We start from the raw sequence: 16,834 nt of genomic DNA, 5'->3' as shown, positions 1-16,834 counted from the left end.
TGAGTAATGCACCAGGTGTGATGAATCTCACTCAACCAACCACTTAAACTGAAAATAGCCATAAAATCCATATTTTACAAGCCTCAAAATTATACAAGTTCCAGTCTCATGGAGTATCCAGTTTGTTTGCACATTTCTGGTTTAAGTAACTTTTTTTAAAAAAATGACTGATTTTCTTAGAGATGGAAAAGTTTCATGTACAGAACAAATGTCGCTGACTTCCTTCCACCATAGTTGCAGATATAGGAGACACAGTATTTTTCATTCTTGTGTTCTGACATGAATAATCAGTAAACTGGCTTGATGTGACTAGACTTAAATACACAAAGACTGTAAAAGTGTAGATGCAGCATACATAATGGATACTTTGCCTACCAGTGCCATTCAGGTGTGGGAATGAATAAAACATGAATGAGTTTGATTAATACATTGTTGCAACATGCCCATTTAGTGTTTCTGAATTTCACCTTTTCAAATTAACAGCCTTTTCGCGAGTCTGTTGGATCATGTTGAATAGCTGTCATTCTCTCGCTCTTTTGGAACTGATTACTTTTTACTGCAGCAATTATTTTACCAATGATCTTGTGTCTAAATCAGCCAGAGGACAGTACATAGAGGCAACATAGATTAAACAATGTCTGTTTCAAAGATTTGTAGCCAAGCCTTCTACTGGGAATTTTCTTTACTTTCACTATTTTGTTTCCAAAAAGCATAACAAGTATTGCATTTTTATTCCATGTAGAAGGCAATCTGAACTTTGACCTTCCTAAAGTTATCATATTGTGCTGCTCTTTATGAGTTTAATAAATGTTGATAATATTGCTGTTGAATTCTATACAGTTTTATTAAAGTGTCATTATTGTGAAAGCTTATTAAAAGGAAGATAACAGCTCAAACAGAAATTTATCTGATGTATTGTTCGTTCTTTTTTTTTTGTTTGCCTTTACTGTTGCTTCTTCTCTGGTTCTAAAATAACCAAGTGTCCAAAATGGTGGGCACCTGGTTTCCCTTTCAAGTCAGAATTAGTTGGAGTGGGAACAAAACAATAAGTTTTTCCCCTTGAATTTCAGGACACTGTTACCTTGTCCTCAGGTAAAAGAAAAATCTCCCCCGACAAGTGTGTAACCATGAAGCTTTCTAAAAATAAATGCATTTTTCTGTAATTCTCTGCATATGGCATCGGGGGGAATCTTAGTGGGTACTTCCGTTGCAATTCAAAATATAAGAAATAGGTGGAAAGTCTTCAGAAATACAGAAAGAGGTCTAGAACTGTCCACCATGAAAAGGTGCATTTGGATGTTTGTATATTTTACTTGAGAAAACAGAGTTCACTTACTTTCCTGATCCATTCTGTTCACAAAACTCTTCATTTATATAAATTATTTGAATCATAGAATCCCTGAAGTGTGGAAACAGGCCCTTCGGCCCGACAAGTTCACACTGACCCTCTGAAGCGTAACCCACCCAGACCCATTCCCCTACACTTACCCATGACAAATACAGCTAACTTACACATCTCTGAACACTATGGGCAATTCAGCATGGCCAATTCACCTAACCTGCACATGTTTGGACTGTGGGAGGAAACCAGAGCACCCAGAGAAAGCCCACACAGAACAGGGAGAATATGCAAGCTCCACACAGACAGTTGCCCCAGGCTTGAATTGAACTCGGGTCTCTGGCGCTGTGAGGCAGCAGTGCGAACCACTGAGCCACCATGCGGCTCCTAAAAATTATTTGGATATGAACGCAGGAAGTATAGTTTGTAAGTTTGCAGATCAGACCACAATTGAAGGTGATGTGGACAGCGAAGAAGGTTATCTCAGAGTAAAATGGGATCTTGATCAGATGGGCCAATGGGCTGAGGAATGGCAGATGGAGTTTCATTTTGATAAATGTTTGGTGCTGCCTTTTGGAAAGCCAAATAAGGATAGGACTTACGCACGTAATGGTAAGTACCTGAGGTGTGTCGCTGAACAAAGAGACCTTGGAGTGCACGTTCATAGTTCCTTACCAGTGGAATTGCAGTTAAATAGGAAAGTGAAGAATGTGTTTGGCATGCTTGCCTTTATTAGACAATGCATTGAGTATAGGAGTTGGGTGGTCATGTTGTGGCTCTATGTTGTTTAGGCCACTATTGGAATACTGTGTGCAATTCTGGTCTCCCTGCAATAGGAAGGATGTTGTGAAACTTGAAAGAGTTCACAAAAGATTTACAAGGATGTTGCCAGGTTTGAAGAGTTTGAGCTATATGGAGAGGCTGAATAGGCTGGGGCTATTTTCCCTGGAGCACCAGAGGCTGAGAGGTGACCTTATAGAGATTAACAATATCGTAAGAGACATATATAGGGTAAATGGACAAGGTCTTCTTCAAGGGTGGTGGAGTACAGAACTTGATGGCGTAAGTTTAAAGTGAGAGAGGAGAGATTTAAGGGGCAACTTTTTAATGTAGAGGGTGGTGCATGTATAGAAATGAGCTGTCAGTGAAAGTGGTGGATGCTGGTGCAATTACAACTGTCAACATCTGGATGGGGATATGAATAGGAAGGATTTAGAGGGATATGGGCCAAGTGCTGGCAAATGGAACTAGATTTATTTAGGATATCTGGTCAGCATGGACGAGTTGGACTGAAGGATCTATTTCCGTGCTATATATCTCTATGAGCCTAAGTGTATTATTTGTACCATTTCTGAGGTGTGGCTTAGTGAAGAACAAACGCAGAGTATGTCATATACTGGGATTGAAACTGATCAGTGCCAATCACATGAATGGCCTGTAGGCAAATTGGCAACCAATAGTTCATCACACCAATTTTTAGTTTGCATTGACTTTTTAATGACAAACCAAATAGAAGTGACAGTAAGGCTAAATAAGTTTCCAGACAAAGAGTTTAAAGGATGGAGTGCATTTTAGTGGGAAGAAGAATAAATGCAGGTGAAAAATCAACTACTATGCTGTGGCCAGCCGTTTTCATAGTGCAGGCAAAGATCAATTTCACATCTTTTGTCTCTTCTAATATCGCTACTAAATTTAACTTTTGTATGATTTTTTTTAAAGCACAGAACTGTTACACTTCGCAGGCAGCCTGTTGGTGGAATGGGTTTAAGTATTAAGGTGAGTGCCATTCTCTCTGTCCTCTATCTTTATTTTACAAGAATAGCATTCTGTGGAAACATCTTCTCATTGTTCACTCTGCGACTTTTTTTTAGGGAGGTGCTGAACATGGTGTACCAGTTGTTATATCAAAAATCTTTAAAGATCAAGCAGGTAAAACACTCGTGAAAGCAACAGTTTCTTTATATTTGTTTCTCTTTTAATAGAGGAATTATTGTGCCCGTGTTTGTGTGTTTGCATGTTCAAGAGAGAAAGGTAAAATGTGTTCTAATCCTGCAGAGGTTCACTCAATGATGGAATGGAGGATTATACAAGTGATCAGGAAACAGGATTCAAAGTGCTTCTGCGGTGATGAGAACCATTCTCCATCATAATTCGTGTAATACAAAGATGACCGTAACTTCTTTGACCAAAAAACAAATAATTTATATTTTTGTTCTTGATGTAGTTTTCCTGAAAAACAGGAGTCACATGGATAACATTAGCCACTTGCTCTTAATCCCTCTGAATGAAGCCACACTAAAAAAAGTTTTATAATTTCGAAAGTAATAAAGTAAATCCCTTTTTCTTAAGCAGCTTGCATGTTCCTTCAATATTTGTTATAGCAGACTATTTTTGTATCTAATTTTTAATGTCCCATTTACAATCAGCTGTTTTCAAATTGGAGTCAGCTGCAAGAGCTGAAGTTGCAATAAAAATATCCTTTTGAAATAGTGCATTCAAAATATTCTGACCATTAATTTATTTTCAGGTCCTTCTGCAGTTGTGCTCACAAGATTCATGGAATCTAATCCCCTGACTTGTATACATTTAATTAAGTGCTTATGGTCCATAAATATATCAGGAACTATAATTAGAATAACTCATTTACTGCCACGGAAGTATTCTATCATAATAAGGAAGATTTTCTTTTACGTCCAATATACATATAAATAGTCTTCCTGCCATAAATTTTCAGCTTCAAAAGACTAATCCACTTATTCTTCAGCTCAACTTGTCAGTTTAATACCTCATTAATCACTGCTTATACAAGTGTAATATCAGCAGTAACTCTCATTCAAAACATTGCTCTGAAAATAATGAATATCTTAAGTACTTTTTGCCGTATAACCCACTCCAGCCAACGCGTGCTCATCGAATTTATAAATAATCTCAGGCTCACTTAAAATAACCCATGAACGGAAATGTGAAATGTCTTTTTTTTTCTTATACCAGTAGAGACATCAGTGAGATATTCAGGAGGATTGACTGGATGGCACAAATCTGAAGTAGAATGCAAACAATGATTTACTTTCAATTTATTTATAATGTTCCACCCCATTAACGCTCTGACCTCTCCATCCTTCCCTCTCAGATACTTCCTCATCTTCAATTTATATATCATCTCCTCTAAGACTTTCTTCCTAATGTTCTCCTCAAAATTCAATGCATTTGTTTATTTTTAGAAAATAACATTAAAATACAGTGTGCCCTCTGTCTCTATTGCTTACACATAAGATTTAGAATATTTATTGCACTATGACAAATAATATTCATTTGTATTTTCTAAATGCCAATAAAGCCCAGATGAGAAATTGTGGGCTTCAAAATGTGAAAACTGGAACTATCAAAGTGAGGAAAGACTCTGTGTGATAAAATTCAACATTTCAAGTCAGCTAAAAAGACTGTAGTTGTTCCACCCAGTTAATCCTTGGAGACTAAAACCTCGAACTAGACTCACAATAAGTTTGCCTTCGCTCCCCAGACCCCACCAGACTTGTTGAGATTCTTCAGTGCTGATTTAAAAATAAAACTCAAATATCCAGCATTCACAATATTTTGTTTTTATTTATTTTGCATACTGCCCCACTTTCAACTTCGATGGAAAGGAAAATTAGGCAGAGTTTGTGAAAATTGCTCAATCCCTTATTAATATTTTGTACCCCTGTTGAAGTTGGAACAGAATGTTCGTCTAGCACTATCTATCTAAAATTCCAGTCTTTCTTGCTGTCTCTGCAATTCTTCGTACCTCTGTATTTCTTCATCCATCTACTTCTGCTCATTCTCTCATGTATCCTACGATGTGTTCTCTTCTCTCTAAAAAAAGAAATTCAGTGTAAATTTTATCATAAATGGAGCCTTTGATTATAGTCCGAAATCGCTTGAAGTAAAACTACTGAGCATAAATTTTTAAAATCTTTAGAAAAATACTTAATCAATACAGCTTACCAAACTGACCTTCTGCAGCCTGAGAGATTAGATTGTGGTCCCTCAGACAGTGCAATACAAAGTCATCCTACTTAGACATTCATAATTATAAGGAGTCTGGACAGAATGGATAGGGAGATACTCTTCCCATCAGGAGATGGGTGAGAACCAGCAAATATTGATTTACGGTGATTGTCAAATGATTCAAAAAAGGCATTGAAAAATGCTTTGCACACAATAACTAGTTGGGCTGCATTGTGAACTGTTGAGAGTGTAGTGGAGAGGCATTCAATTCTGCTTTTCAAAGGTGAATTGGATAATTATCTGAAGAGGAAAAATAAATTGCAGTATTACCGAAAAAAGATGGGAGAGTGGTGTTAGCTGAGTTTTTGTCACAGAGAGCTGGTAAAAACATGCTCGGAGGTTTAATTGGCTGATTTTATTGTACCACTCCAGTTGATTTGTGGGTGGGAGAAATGCTGTAAATGTTTTTTTCAGTATCCTTCCCACCATCTACCTTCACACCCTGGATCTTGCTATGACTTTATGGGAGGCGGGGTGAGGCTTAGGGTTGGCCACCTGGCCAATCAATTAACGTCTCATCTTCAGTCTTGAGACCCTTCAACCACACGGCATCAACATCGACTTCACTAGTTTCCTAATCTCCCTTCCCCAACCTCATCCGAGAGTCAACTCCCTCCCAACCTGGCACCTGCCTCACCTGTTCATCTTCCTTCCCGCCTATCCACTCAACCCTCCCCACCATCCAATCACAATTATCCCGACCTACATCCACCTATTGAATTCCCAGTTGCCTTGCCCCCAGCCCCACCTTCTCATTAATCACTTGACCCCCATCCACCTCTCCCCATCCCCATATTCCTGATGAAGGGCTTATGCCTGAAACATCAACTCTCCTGCTCCTCAGATGCTGCCTGACCTGCTGTGCTTTTCCAGTACCACACTTCTTGATTCAATAAATTAATGGCCCACTTCAGTCTATCCTCCTGCCTGCTGCAATTCTTAGGCTGCTGGGGGCGGTTAGGAGTATGGGAGATGCTTGGTAGGTTGGCCTTGTCAGGCCTCAGGCAAAGGGGTGGTGAAGCAGCTCCTCCCTTATCAACCTCCTTCTCTGATTATGTAACCCCCCGTTCTCCGCCAAAAAAGTCTACCCAACCTGTTGGGTGCTGCCTCTTCTACAGCCTTGGGAGCCCACCTCTCACTTAACTTCACCTTCTGTCCAATTCCTGGCTCTTCATGAATGAAAATGGCTGTAGTCTGAAGAGTTGGTACCAATACACTATTTGCCATCTCAAAATACTGCTCCATGATTTGAACTCCCAACTAGGAATATGCTCGCCACAACAGAGGGTGGGTACTGCTAAGGTAGACAACACTAGATACTTGCCTAATAATTTGCCACAGTTCGGTCTACTTACAAATTATGTTTCTGTTCTTTTGTTATGGCCTAGCTTCTTTGCCAGACATATTGTCACCTCACTAATTTAATTTCACCCTTAAATTTGGTCAAATTCCATTGACTTAGAAATCCATCTCACCTAGAAGCTGTCTGGGATTCATCATCAATTTATGAAACAGTCCACTTAATCGATCTCCCCAATCCAAAAATCACTGCTTGATCTATAGTCTCAGTGCTCCCTCCCTTTCAACCATTATGCTATGAAACTCCATGTTTTACCTCAATTATCTAGTAACTTCACTTTATGTCATTTTTTTTCATTCAAGTTAACATGAAAAGGTTTCTTGACATCTAGGTACTATATATCATGGAGCTTTGGATGTTATTAGCTCAGAGCAATCAAGATGTTTAACAAGATAAGATCTCTCCATTCACCCAATATCTTTGACCATCATTTACTAGAAGGACCAACTTGAAATCACTGAATGATTCATTTACATAGCTTAGCCATAAAGTTAATCTGCCTATCCATCCATCCTTGAGAACTGGTCCATAACCTTCAAGTATAATTATTTTTACTATTCATTTATGGGATGAGGGCACCTCTGGCTAGGCCCACATTTTTTGCCCATCTTTAATTGTCCAGGGGGCAGTTAACAGTCTACCACATTACTGTGGGTCTGGAGTCACATGTAGACCAGACCAGATAAGGATGGCAGATTTTTTTCCCAAAGTGACATTAATGGACTAGATAGCTCTTACAACAATCAACAGCAGTTGTCATTGGGATAACTTTCTTAATTTCAAGTTTTTATTTGATTTTAATTTCACATCATATGCTATTTGAACCCTTGCCCCCCCCCCCCCCCCCCCCCCCCCCCCCCCGAACACCAGCATCGGTCTTTGGATTACTATTCTTGTGACCTGACCACTGTGCCAAAGTCTCCCCATGTTGGGTGAGGGTATAGAGTGTGAGATACTGGGGTAGTAAGTTGGCAGGTGGATGAGAGGCTGACTGAGAGAAGTAGGGTGCGAGGCAACTGAGTGGAGCCCAGCAGTTGGGGTGTGTTGTGTGGCATTTGGCTGTAGATAAAGCGACTGGCAAGTGGTTGAAGACTTAGGGAAGGCTGAGCTGGTTAGCTAGGAGATGGAGCTGGAGTTGGAATATGTCAGGCAGGCATAGTTTGGTGGTGCCATGGTGTTTAGGGGTGTTTGACACTTGGATACGGAGGGTGATTGGATCTGGGTTAGATCAGATGATGATGCTAGGTATTTGTCAGGGTCTTGATGAGTCTGCCGGGAGGGGTGATCATGTCAGATGGAAGAATTGTGTGTCCACTGGGCTGGGTCCAAGCTGGAGATATTAGGTCAGGAGGCTGTCAGTGTAGAGAGGGCATCAAATCAGTGAGTGGGTGTCAGATATCTGAGAGGAGCTGGCAGGGTCAGTGCTGAGACAGGTACATCAATTTAGTAATAAGCCATGAGTAGAGCACATTTGAACTCCTCTGACATCTCCTGCTTAACTATTTAAGTGAAGGTAGCCAGAACATAGATCACGACACATTTAATTGTGCCATGGTCACTGCCACAAATGGATGCGACTACAGTTAATTATTCTGATCACTAGCTGGTACCATACCATGGTATGTTTCATGTTTCACTAACTTGTTTGTGTTCTTTTAGGCTGGGTAAGTGCAGGTAACGAGGGTGATATGTTGATAGAGGAATTCTGGAAAGAATTTGTTAAAAAGCTGCACGACAGATCCAGGAGCGAAATAAGAGCTCATGGATTAAGAGGGATAGCAGTAATTTTAACATAAAATTAGCTGTATAACAAGAAACAGAATGGAAAGAGGAAGGCTTATTGTGGAGTTTCCCAGAACCATTACTTCCTGATATGTACTAATTATCTAGACTTTGGTATCAGGGAGCTACTTCGAAACCTGTGGTTGACACTAAACTTGGAAGCATTCTGAATATTAATTAGGGAAGTGTACAGCTTCAAAAACAACACGTTGGTATGTGGGTGACAGATAAAAAGTATCATTGAGAAATGTGAAGTTATTCATTCTGGTCAGAATAATGAGGAGAGACAAGATAAAATAAAGGATATAATTCTAAAGGAGATGCCTCAGTACAGACAAACTTGGAGGTATATATGCACAAATTATTGAAGCTGATATGGCAGGTTATAAGAACTTTACAAATGGGGCATACATTACAGTAGCAAAATAAATTATGACAGCTTGCATAAGATGCTGATTTGGCCTCACCTAGACTATTTTGGTCAGTTCTGGTATCACAATTTGGAAAGAATATGAAGGCTTTAAGAGGATGCAGAGAAAATCCAGAAATGTGATTCCAGGAACGAGGAACCTTATTGGATGTGGATTGATTGGAGAAGATGGTGCTGTTTATGATTGTCATTGTTAATCATTATGGCCACCACTGCCAAAATGCATGCGAGAAATAGAATGCATCTCCCTGTTGAAAACTGCACCTGAGTGGAGTGAACTGGTTGAAGTGTGCTTCAAATACAGAAAATACAGTGGGATTTCAATTACTTGTGAAATTTTATTTGACATTTCCTTCACTCCTTACATTTTAAGGATAAACTAACAGATTCTGACCACAAGGATTATTTTCATATCCCACCATCAGTAGGATGTCCACCAAGCATTGTGTAGCTATTACATGTTGGAAATCAAAGGGTTGATGAGAACCCATCCAGAGTTATCTAGTGACTTAAAAGTTTGTTCACAGCTGGTGTTTTTATGTACACTAAAGCTCTTAGAGTAGTTAAAATTAGGCTGATAAGCATCAAATCTGCTGTATAGTGACTTTATGTTGTTGCTGGTAGTGTGTCATGTCTTGTATTTAATAAGGTATATGTTTCACTGTTAGAGCCATTTTAGTTCCAAAATATGCAGCATTATAAAGACAGGACCTGCCTTTTGGCTCTGGAGAAAATTGTAAGCTTCAGGTTAGATTTTGTTAATTTAGTAAAAATTGTCTTGATAAATCCATTGAGAATCACATTTCTGGACAAACAGAGCTCTTCCAATTATTTTATGAAAAACTAACCATTCCAATAGATATTCTAGTGGATTCAAAGATTCAAGAGGTTTCATTGCAGTTCAGTGGGTTTGCAAGTCTTATCTGTACGTAATTGAATAGATTGGCTGTTACTTTACTGACAGAATCCAAACTCTTACTAAAGATGAAAAGACTGCCTCGAAATAAAAATGGAGTGCAGTTTGTGAGAATATCATAAGAAAAGAAAGTATTGGCTCATACATTTTAATGTTTTTAATTGGCTGGTCTTAACATTTTACCTTTACAGTTTCTTCTCAATATGTATTGTTACATCTTCTGGAATGTCTGTATAAAATCCAAAACAGGTTTATTTCACTTACATTGATAGTGATCCAGAAGGAAGAATGGTCTTCCTCACTGCACAAAGGTATGACAGGTTTCTGTCAGTGTACCATTGTGCATTGTCTCCATACCTGCATACCTGCTCAATACTCGAGCTTCCCAATTTTGAGAGGGCCAGACTAATAATAAGTGAAAGACCATTTATTTTTCTCATTTATTATTTTATGGGATTTGTGCATTTCTTGGCCTGTCCCCAATTGCTCCTGAACTGAGGGACTTGCTAAGCCTATCTGTGTGTAGTTAAAAGTCATTCCCATGTGTCTGGAGTCACCTGTAGGCCAGATCGGAAAGTTTGGAGTGTTCACTTCCATGAAGGACATTCTTAAACCGGGTGGGATTTTGCAACAATCACTGATAGTTTCATGGTCACTGTTACTGATACTGGCTTTGAATTTCACATTTATTTCATGAATTAAATTTTAAATTCAACCAGCTGTCTTGGTAGGATTTGAACATGTGTTGTCCAAAGCATTAGCTAACCCAAACCCTTGGATTACTAATCCAGTGAATATTTGGGTCAAGATTGCAGCCTCCATTTTGAAGTGTACTTTGTCAATGTGTCACGAATTTCACACCAGTTCCTTGATGTAATTCAATCAACGTATTTTCACTTCTTCTGTTAAATGGTGAGGAGAGTTTGGATTTTTTTTTCTTAACTGAGCATCCCTGTGCTTTTGTCCTTTAGGTGGAGGAGCCAGTGTTGGACTAGGATGGACAAAGTTAAAAATCACACAACACCCGGTGATACATCCATCAGGTTTATTTGAAAGCACTAACTTTCGCAGCGGTACTCCATCATCAGGTAGCTGTGGGGCAGCACCACAAGACACAGAATTTATAGCAAAAGATGTCATGCAACTGAAATTATATGTTGAACAAACATTTATCCTACATTGTTGTTAAGTACTTCATCTTTTAGAATGGGTTGCAGGTTTCGGTTCATTTTTATGTAAATCCCAGAACTTCTTTTAAGTCACGTTCTCGAGATAACTTAAGGTTTTATAAAAAAAAGTGACCCGTGAGGATGGCCTCAACCACGACCTTAGGTTCATGTCACACTACAGGTGACCCTACTACACTATACAATCTCCCACACACATACACACAAGCACACATACCCACACACACACATACTCTTAAATACTCTCAGACTCACACATACCCACTCTGATACACATGCTCTCTCTCATACACACACACTCTTAAATACTCACACACTCATGCAGACCCACTCTAAAACACAAGCTCTCTCTCATACACACACACACACATATAATCCCCACACTCACACCCATGCACACACTCTCTCACAGGCTTATACTCCAACACTCCACATACACTTTACTAAGCTTGCACACATGCAAACATACACACTCTCACGTACACTCATTCACATGCACACACTCACTCTCTCTCTCAAGCACGTACACACACATATATGTCTATGGATGAATTTGTATTTGCAGAATAATACTTGCAGATATATTCCATTTTGCTCAAGAAATGCATAATCTGCAGGCAGTCAATCCATGTAATATTTTGTAAATTCTACTCTGGAAATAGAAATAGTATGACTCAAGATTGAAATACAGACAGACTCTAACCTCACACCTTTAATGCACTGTCTGAGCTGAAATGTCACCTTTCCTTAAGACCTTAAGTTATCGCAAGAATGTGACTTAAAAGAAATTGTGGATTTACATATTAATGAATTAAAACCTGCAACCCAGTCTAAAAGATGAAAGACTTAACAACAATCTCGGGTTGTTCAATGTATGACTTCAGTTGCATGACACTGTAATCTTCTGCTATAAATTCTGTGTCTTATGGTCCTGCTCCACAAATACCTGATGAAGGAGCAGAGCTCCGAAAACTAGTGCTTCCAAATAAACCTGTTGAACTATAACCTGGTGTCGTGCGATTTTTTTTAACTTTGTCCTTTATATTTGCTTTATTTATTTATTTCTCAATCAAAGGAAAAGAGTGCAGCTCCTTTTCAGTCTTACTAATGCTACAAACATTCTGTTTCTGAACAGGGAGATGTATTGATGAGAGTAACCTCTCAAGCGGTTTGGTTAAAAATGGATTAGATTACTTACAGTGTGGAAACAGGCCCTTCGGCCCAACAAGTTCACACCGACCCGCAACCCACCCAGACCCATTCCCTTACATTTACCCTTTCACCTAACACTACGGGCAATTTAGCATGGCCAATTCACCTAACCTGCACATTTTTTGGACTGTGGAAGGAAACCCACGCAGACATGGGGAGAATGTGCAAACTCCACACAGTCAGTCACCTGAGGCAGGAATTGAACCCGGGTCTCTGGCGCTGTGAGGCAGCAGTGCTAACCACTGTGCTACCGTGCTGCCCACATTTATACATTTACTGCTTGAAACACAAAGTCCTTAAGATCCAACTAAATGCTCTTTATCCCAAGATGCTGAATGGTGCAGTCATTGAAAACTTTAGTTCTTGATTACCCTATCTCCAGTTTCCCAGGAAAACTGGTGAGCATTCTTATTGTTACGCTACATACTAATGTTAAAAATCACACAACACCAGGTTATAGTCCAACAGGTTTAATTGGAAGCACTAGCTTTCGGAGCGACGCTCCTTCATCAGGTGGTTGATGAAGGAGCGGCGACGGGTGTTTGATGAAGGAACGGCGCTCCGAAAGCTAGTGTGCTTCCAATTAAACCTGTTGGACTATAACCTGGTGTTGTGTGATTTTTAACTTTGTACACCCCAGTCCAACACCGACATCTCCAAATCATACATACTAATGGGTTACATTACCACTTTCCAAGACAATGGGACTGAAGTCACCTATCAATCAATAGATAGGTGCCAGTGGAAAGGTAGTTCTAAACCAATTTAGTAGTGAAGTATCAGATAGAAGCATAGAAACTAGGATTAGGAGTACCTATTCAGCCATTTGAGCCTACAGTGCAATTTGACCCCTTGAGCCTGCCCGGCATTCAGTAAAATCTTGTCAGCATGAACTTCGCTCTTTAGCTTGTTCTTTGACCCCCTCAACTTCCCTACTGTTCAACAATCTGTCAAACTCAGCTCTGAAGCATTAAATAACTTTGGCATCGTTGCCCTCAGTCAAGTATTTCCCAGGATTAATGACACTCTGAGAGAGAAATTTCTTCCTCATCTCTCCGTTAATCAGGCAGTCCCTAATTCTGAAACTATGTGCTGTAAATGTAAATTTCCCCACAAGGTGGAACATCTCTTATTATCCAATCCATCAAGCCCCTCCTTCAGAACCAAAAAATATATTAATGAAATCAACTCTCCTTCTAAATTCCAATGAGTAAAGACTGAACTTCTGAACTTTTTCTCACACATTTCATTCAGGAATCACCTTATTAAACAATCTCCAAATTGCCTCCAATGGAATAAGTCTGTCCTCATAGGAGGAGATCAAAACTGTATGGGGTACGCTAGTTTGTAGTCTCACCAGTTTCCCTAATTTTACACTCTATCCACCTTGCAATAAATGGCAACATTCTATTTTCCTTCCAAATACTTTGTGGTGCTTGCAGGTTAACTTATACTTTATCTTTGAAGACACCCTGATCCCTCAGCGGAATAGTATTGTGTAATCTTCCCATTTAAATCATATTTCTCCTTTCCTTTTTGCTTACCCAAGTGGGCAACCTCACATTTTCCAATTTTCTTCTTGTTTTGCTGAGTTGTTGCCCATTTATTCATCCTGTCTGAATCCCTTCCCAGAATTTTTGTATCCTCCTTACCAGTTGCATTTCCTTCCGACGTTTATATTGTCTGTACATTTGGCTACAATTCATTATTCTGTGCCGCCATCTGTCATTACTATAACATAATAAGTATAATATATTATTCTGCTTAAGTCTGATCAGGTTGATATTAAACATCCCATGATGTTATATAAATAGAACAGGAAGTTATTCTGTGTCAGAGACAACATTCTGTTCTCAACAGCATTGGAAGAATAGGGAAATCAGTAGAGCTATCAACCCAGATGAACTAACTTGATGATGGCAATGTCAAAGTTTCTTTTGTCAGCTTCTGTTCCAGATTTAGATGGGCCTACAGAAATGCTCTCCCTTGAGCTCAGGAGTTTTTCTGTGTAGGGAGAGGATATAGTGCTCTTGCCTTGGGATATGAACATCTCCTTTGATGCGCAACCAAAAGCCCACATCAAAAACTAAATAATGACTGAATTCCGCTGAAGTAGCAAAATCTGTCAATAATCCACTAGATCTAAATTGATCACCAATTCCACGTTGTAGCTGTAAATTGTTTGTCACATTATGCCCCAGAAATACAGCATACCCGCTGAATGGTAGTGTTTCCTAAGTCCAGTCAGGGGACCAAGAAAATAATAACAGCGAAATAAAATACTAGACATCACTCCTGGCATTGATGCTGATCCGAAATGGGGCTTGGGAGTGTGGCGGTAGATGTCAGTCATAAAGGGAGTGATAGGAGTTTCAGTTTCAGGAAGTGCCTTTGCAGATCAGTTTATAAGAACGAGGGTCTGAATATGGAGTTGTCAATGATGTTGCAATCACAGTAGAAATCTAGATAATGGGGGAGGTAGGAGGGTAGATGAGGTTAATAGAGTGGATGAAGTTCATTCCTTTCCACAATATTGCCAGAAAGAGACTTGCCTCTTCCACAGTCCAGCATATAGCTGCTGGGTATTGTCATCTAGGTCACCAATCAATATTGGGCAGAGCATGCACAGTGTTCCTTCTGCTCATTTCTATGCCTGCCAGCGTCCTGTATGGGTTACAGGACTCTGATTAATGTTTTACATGATTAATGTAATAGCAATGGATGATCACATTAAAAAAGAGGCTATTCCATTTTCCCAGTCAAATGCTCAGGAGAATATTGTTGCCATGGCAGCAATAGCTGGTCGTTGGGTCAACAAGTACTTTTTTCAGGAAACTACAGTTCTGTTTGCACCAGGCCCGAGATTTTAAAATTACTTTTTTTTTGCTTGAGTGATACAAACTAACAGCCTGAAATGGAAATTGCGGCATTTCCTCAATTTTATGTAACATGAAAACAAGTTGTGTTGATTGGATGACACAGTGGCTCAGTGGTTAGCACTACTGTCTCACAGTGCCAGGGATGCAAGATTCCAGCCTTGGGTGACTATCTGCGTGGAGTTTGCACATTCTCCCCGTATCTGGATGGGTTTCCTCGCACAGGTGGATTGGCCATACTAAATGCGGGGTTACAGGGACGGGAGAGATGGGTCTAGGTTAAATGTTCTTCAGAGGGTTAGTGCATATTTAAATAACCTCTATCTGCACTACTGGGATTCTATGACATCAATTAATCTGATCTTCGATATTTTTTCTGTACATTGGTCTGATTTGAAATATAACTATTTAACCATTTGGATTAGAACTCATCACATTAATATGTACTTAGTATGCCTTCAGTGATATTGAAGAAATGCATGCTTAAAAATCACTGATATCTGTCCCAGAGTACAAGAAGATGCTTATTCCATCCTAGATAGATATAGTGCCCTGAAAGTGAACTCCCATGAAAGGAAGAACTCTGATGGATAATAAATGAACTGATGCCACTGTCTGCAAGATAATGTTAATGATAATCTTGAATTTATGTATGTCAAAAATCCTTTCTCCTTAATGGAGTAAGAGCTGCATTTTGTTATCATACTCCAACAAACTGAATGTTCAGATTGGAATTGATGTCATGCATTTGACTCATCAGTAATCCTTTAGCTAGACTGCCCACTTTTAGTATTTCAGATAGCTATTTGAGGTATTCTGCTTGCATGTGTTACTTTGTAAATAAAGTTCAAGTCTCACTTTGGCCTCCCAATCTGCTTAGTTGGAGGACATCTGCTGACTTTTTCGCTAGTTTGCATAAGATGCCTTTGACAGGTACACTCTGGTGGTCGATAACCTAAAGATTTCCAGTCTGCTCGTGTGCTCTCTGCATCCTCCTTGGCCTGATCCGTTATAGTCATTAGCCCTTGGCAGAGGGGATTTTATGTGGCAGAGCACCTCTCAAAGTGATTTGAGGAGATAATCCCTGAGTGTTTGTCTGTCACCCCTCCTCCCTGTTGGTTGTAGTGGCATCTCTCTCACCCCTTGTTGGGATGGGCACTAGGAAGGAGGTCACAATCCCACAGCTCCTCTTGTCCAGCCAATGAATTAATACACCTGCAGCTTAAGTGATTGACTGTAGGTCTTCACATTTATCCAATAGATTGAGATTATTCTGCTGGACCTGGCTTTCCTTACATCGTGGTCCATGGACGCAGAATCCACAGCATCAAACTGATCTAGGTTGGATTCCTTTTCCCTTTGTTCAGTCTGCACATCATCTCTGGAACTCATGACAGACATTTCCCTGCTTATCTGCACATTTCCACCAGCTCATTAATGCTGAGTTCGGAGACATATTGACAGTATTGGGCTCAGAAAGGATCTGTTCTTCAGAAGTCCTCTCTATTGGTAGCCTTGGCCATTTCATCTTTCTCTCACTTTGAGCCCATGTCAGTGCTGTACTCACCATAATGTGATTCTATGCATAATGTAGATAGATTATACTGAGGTGAATGCCTCTGTACTAAGAGTTGTTCTTGAGAAAGGGCGATAGCTTTAAAACAGTTAATAAAAATTTACCTCAA

General features: G+C 39.6%; 1 protein-coding gene across 2 annotated transcripts in view; it reads left to right on the top strand.

Moving 5' to 3' along the window:
• Positions 1–16,834, top strand: part of sntg2 (syntrophin, gamma 2) — a 1,097,028-nt gene that overhangs the window by 894,616 nt on the left and 185,578 nt on the right. For both annotated transcript variants that reach the window (XM_087975850.1, XM_087975858.1), the window contains exons 4-5: positions 3,059–3,115; positions 3,211–3,268. In XM_087975850.1, the coding sequence (XP_087831976.1) occupies positions 3,059–3,115; positions 3,211–3,268 (115 nt within the window). The remainder of the gene's footprint in view (positions 1–3,058; positions 3,116–3,210; positions 3,269–16,834) is intronic.

This window comes from Chiloscyllium plagiosum, unplaced genomic scaffold (assembly GCF_037043375.1).
Source record: "Chiloscyllium plagiosum isolate Xiang-an unplaced genomic scaffold, Cpla_swu_hap1 HiC_scaffold_3, whole genome shotgun sequence".
Taxonomy (NCBI): Eukaryota; Metazoa; Chordata; class Chondrichthyes; order Orectolobiformes; family Hemiscylliidae; genus Chiloscyllium; species Chiloscyllium plagiosum.
The sequence above is the reverse complement of the archived record's forward strand: the minus strand, read 5'-3'. Positions and strand labels throughout refer to the sequence as shown.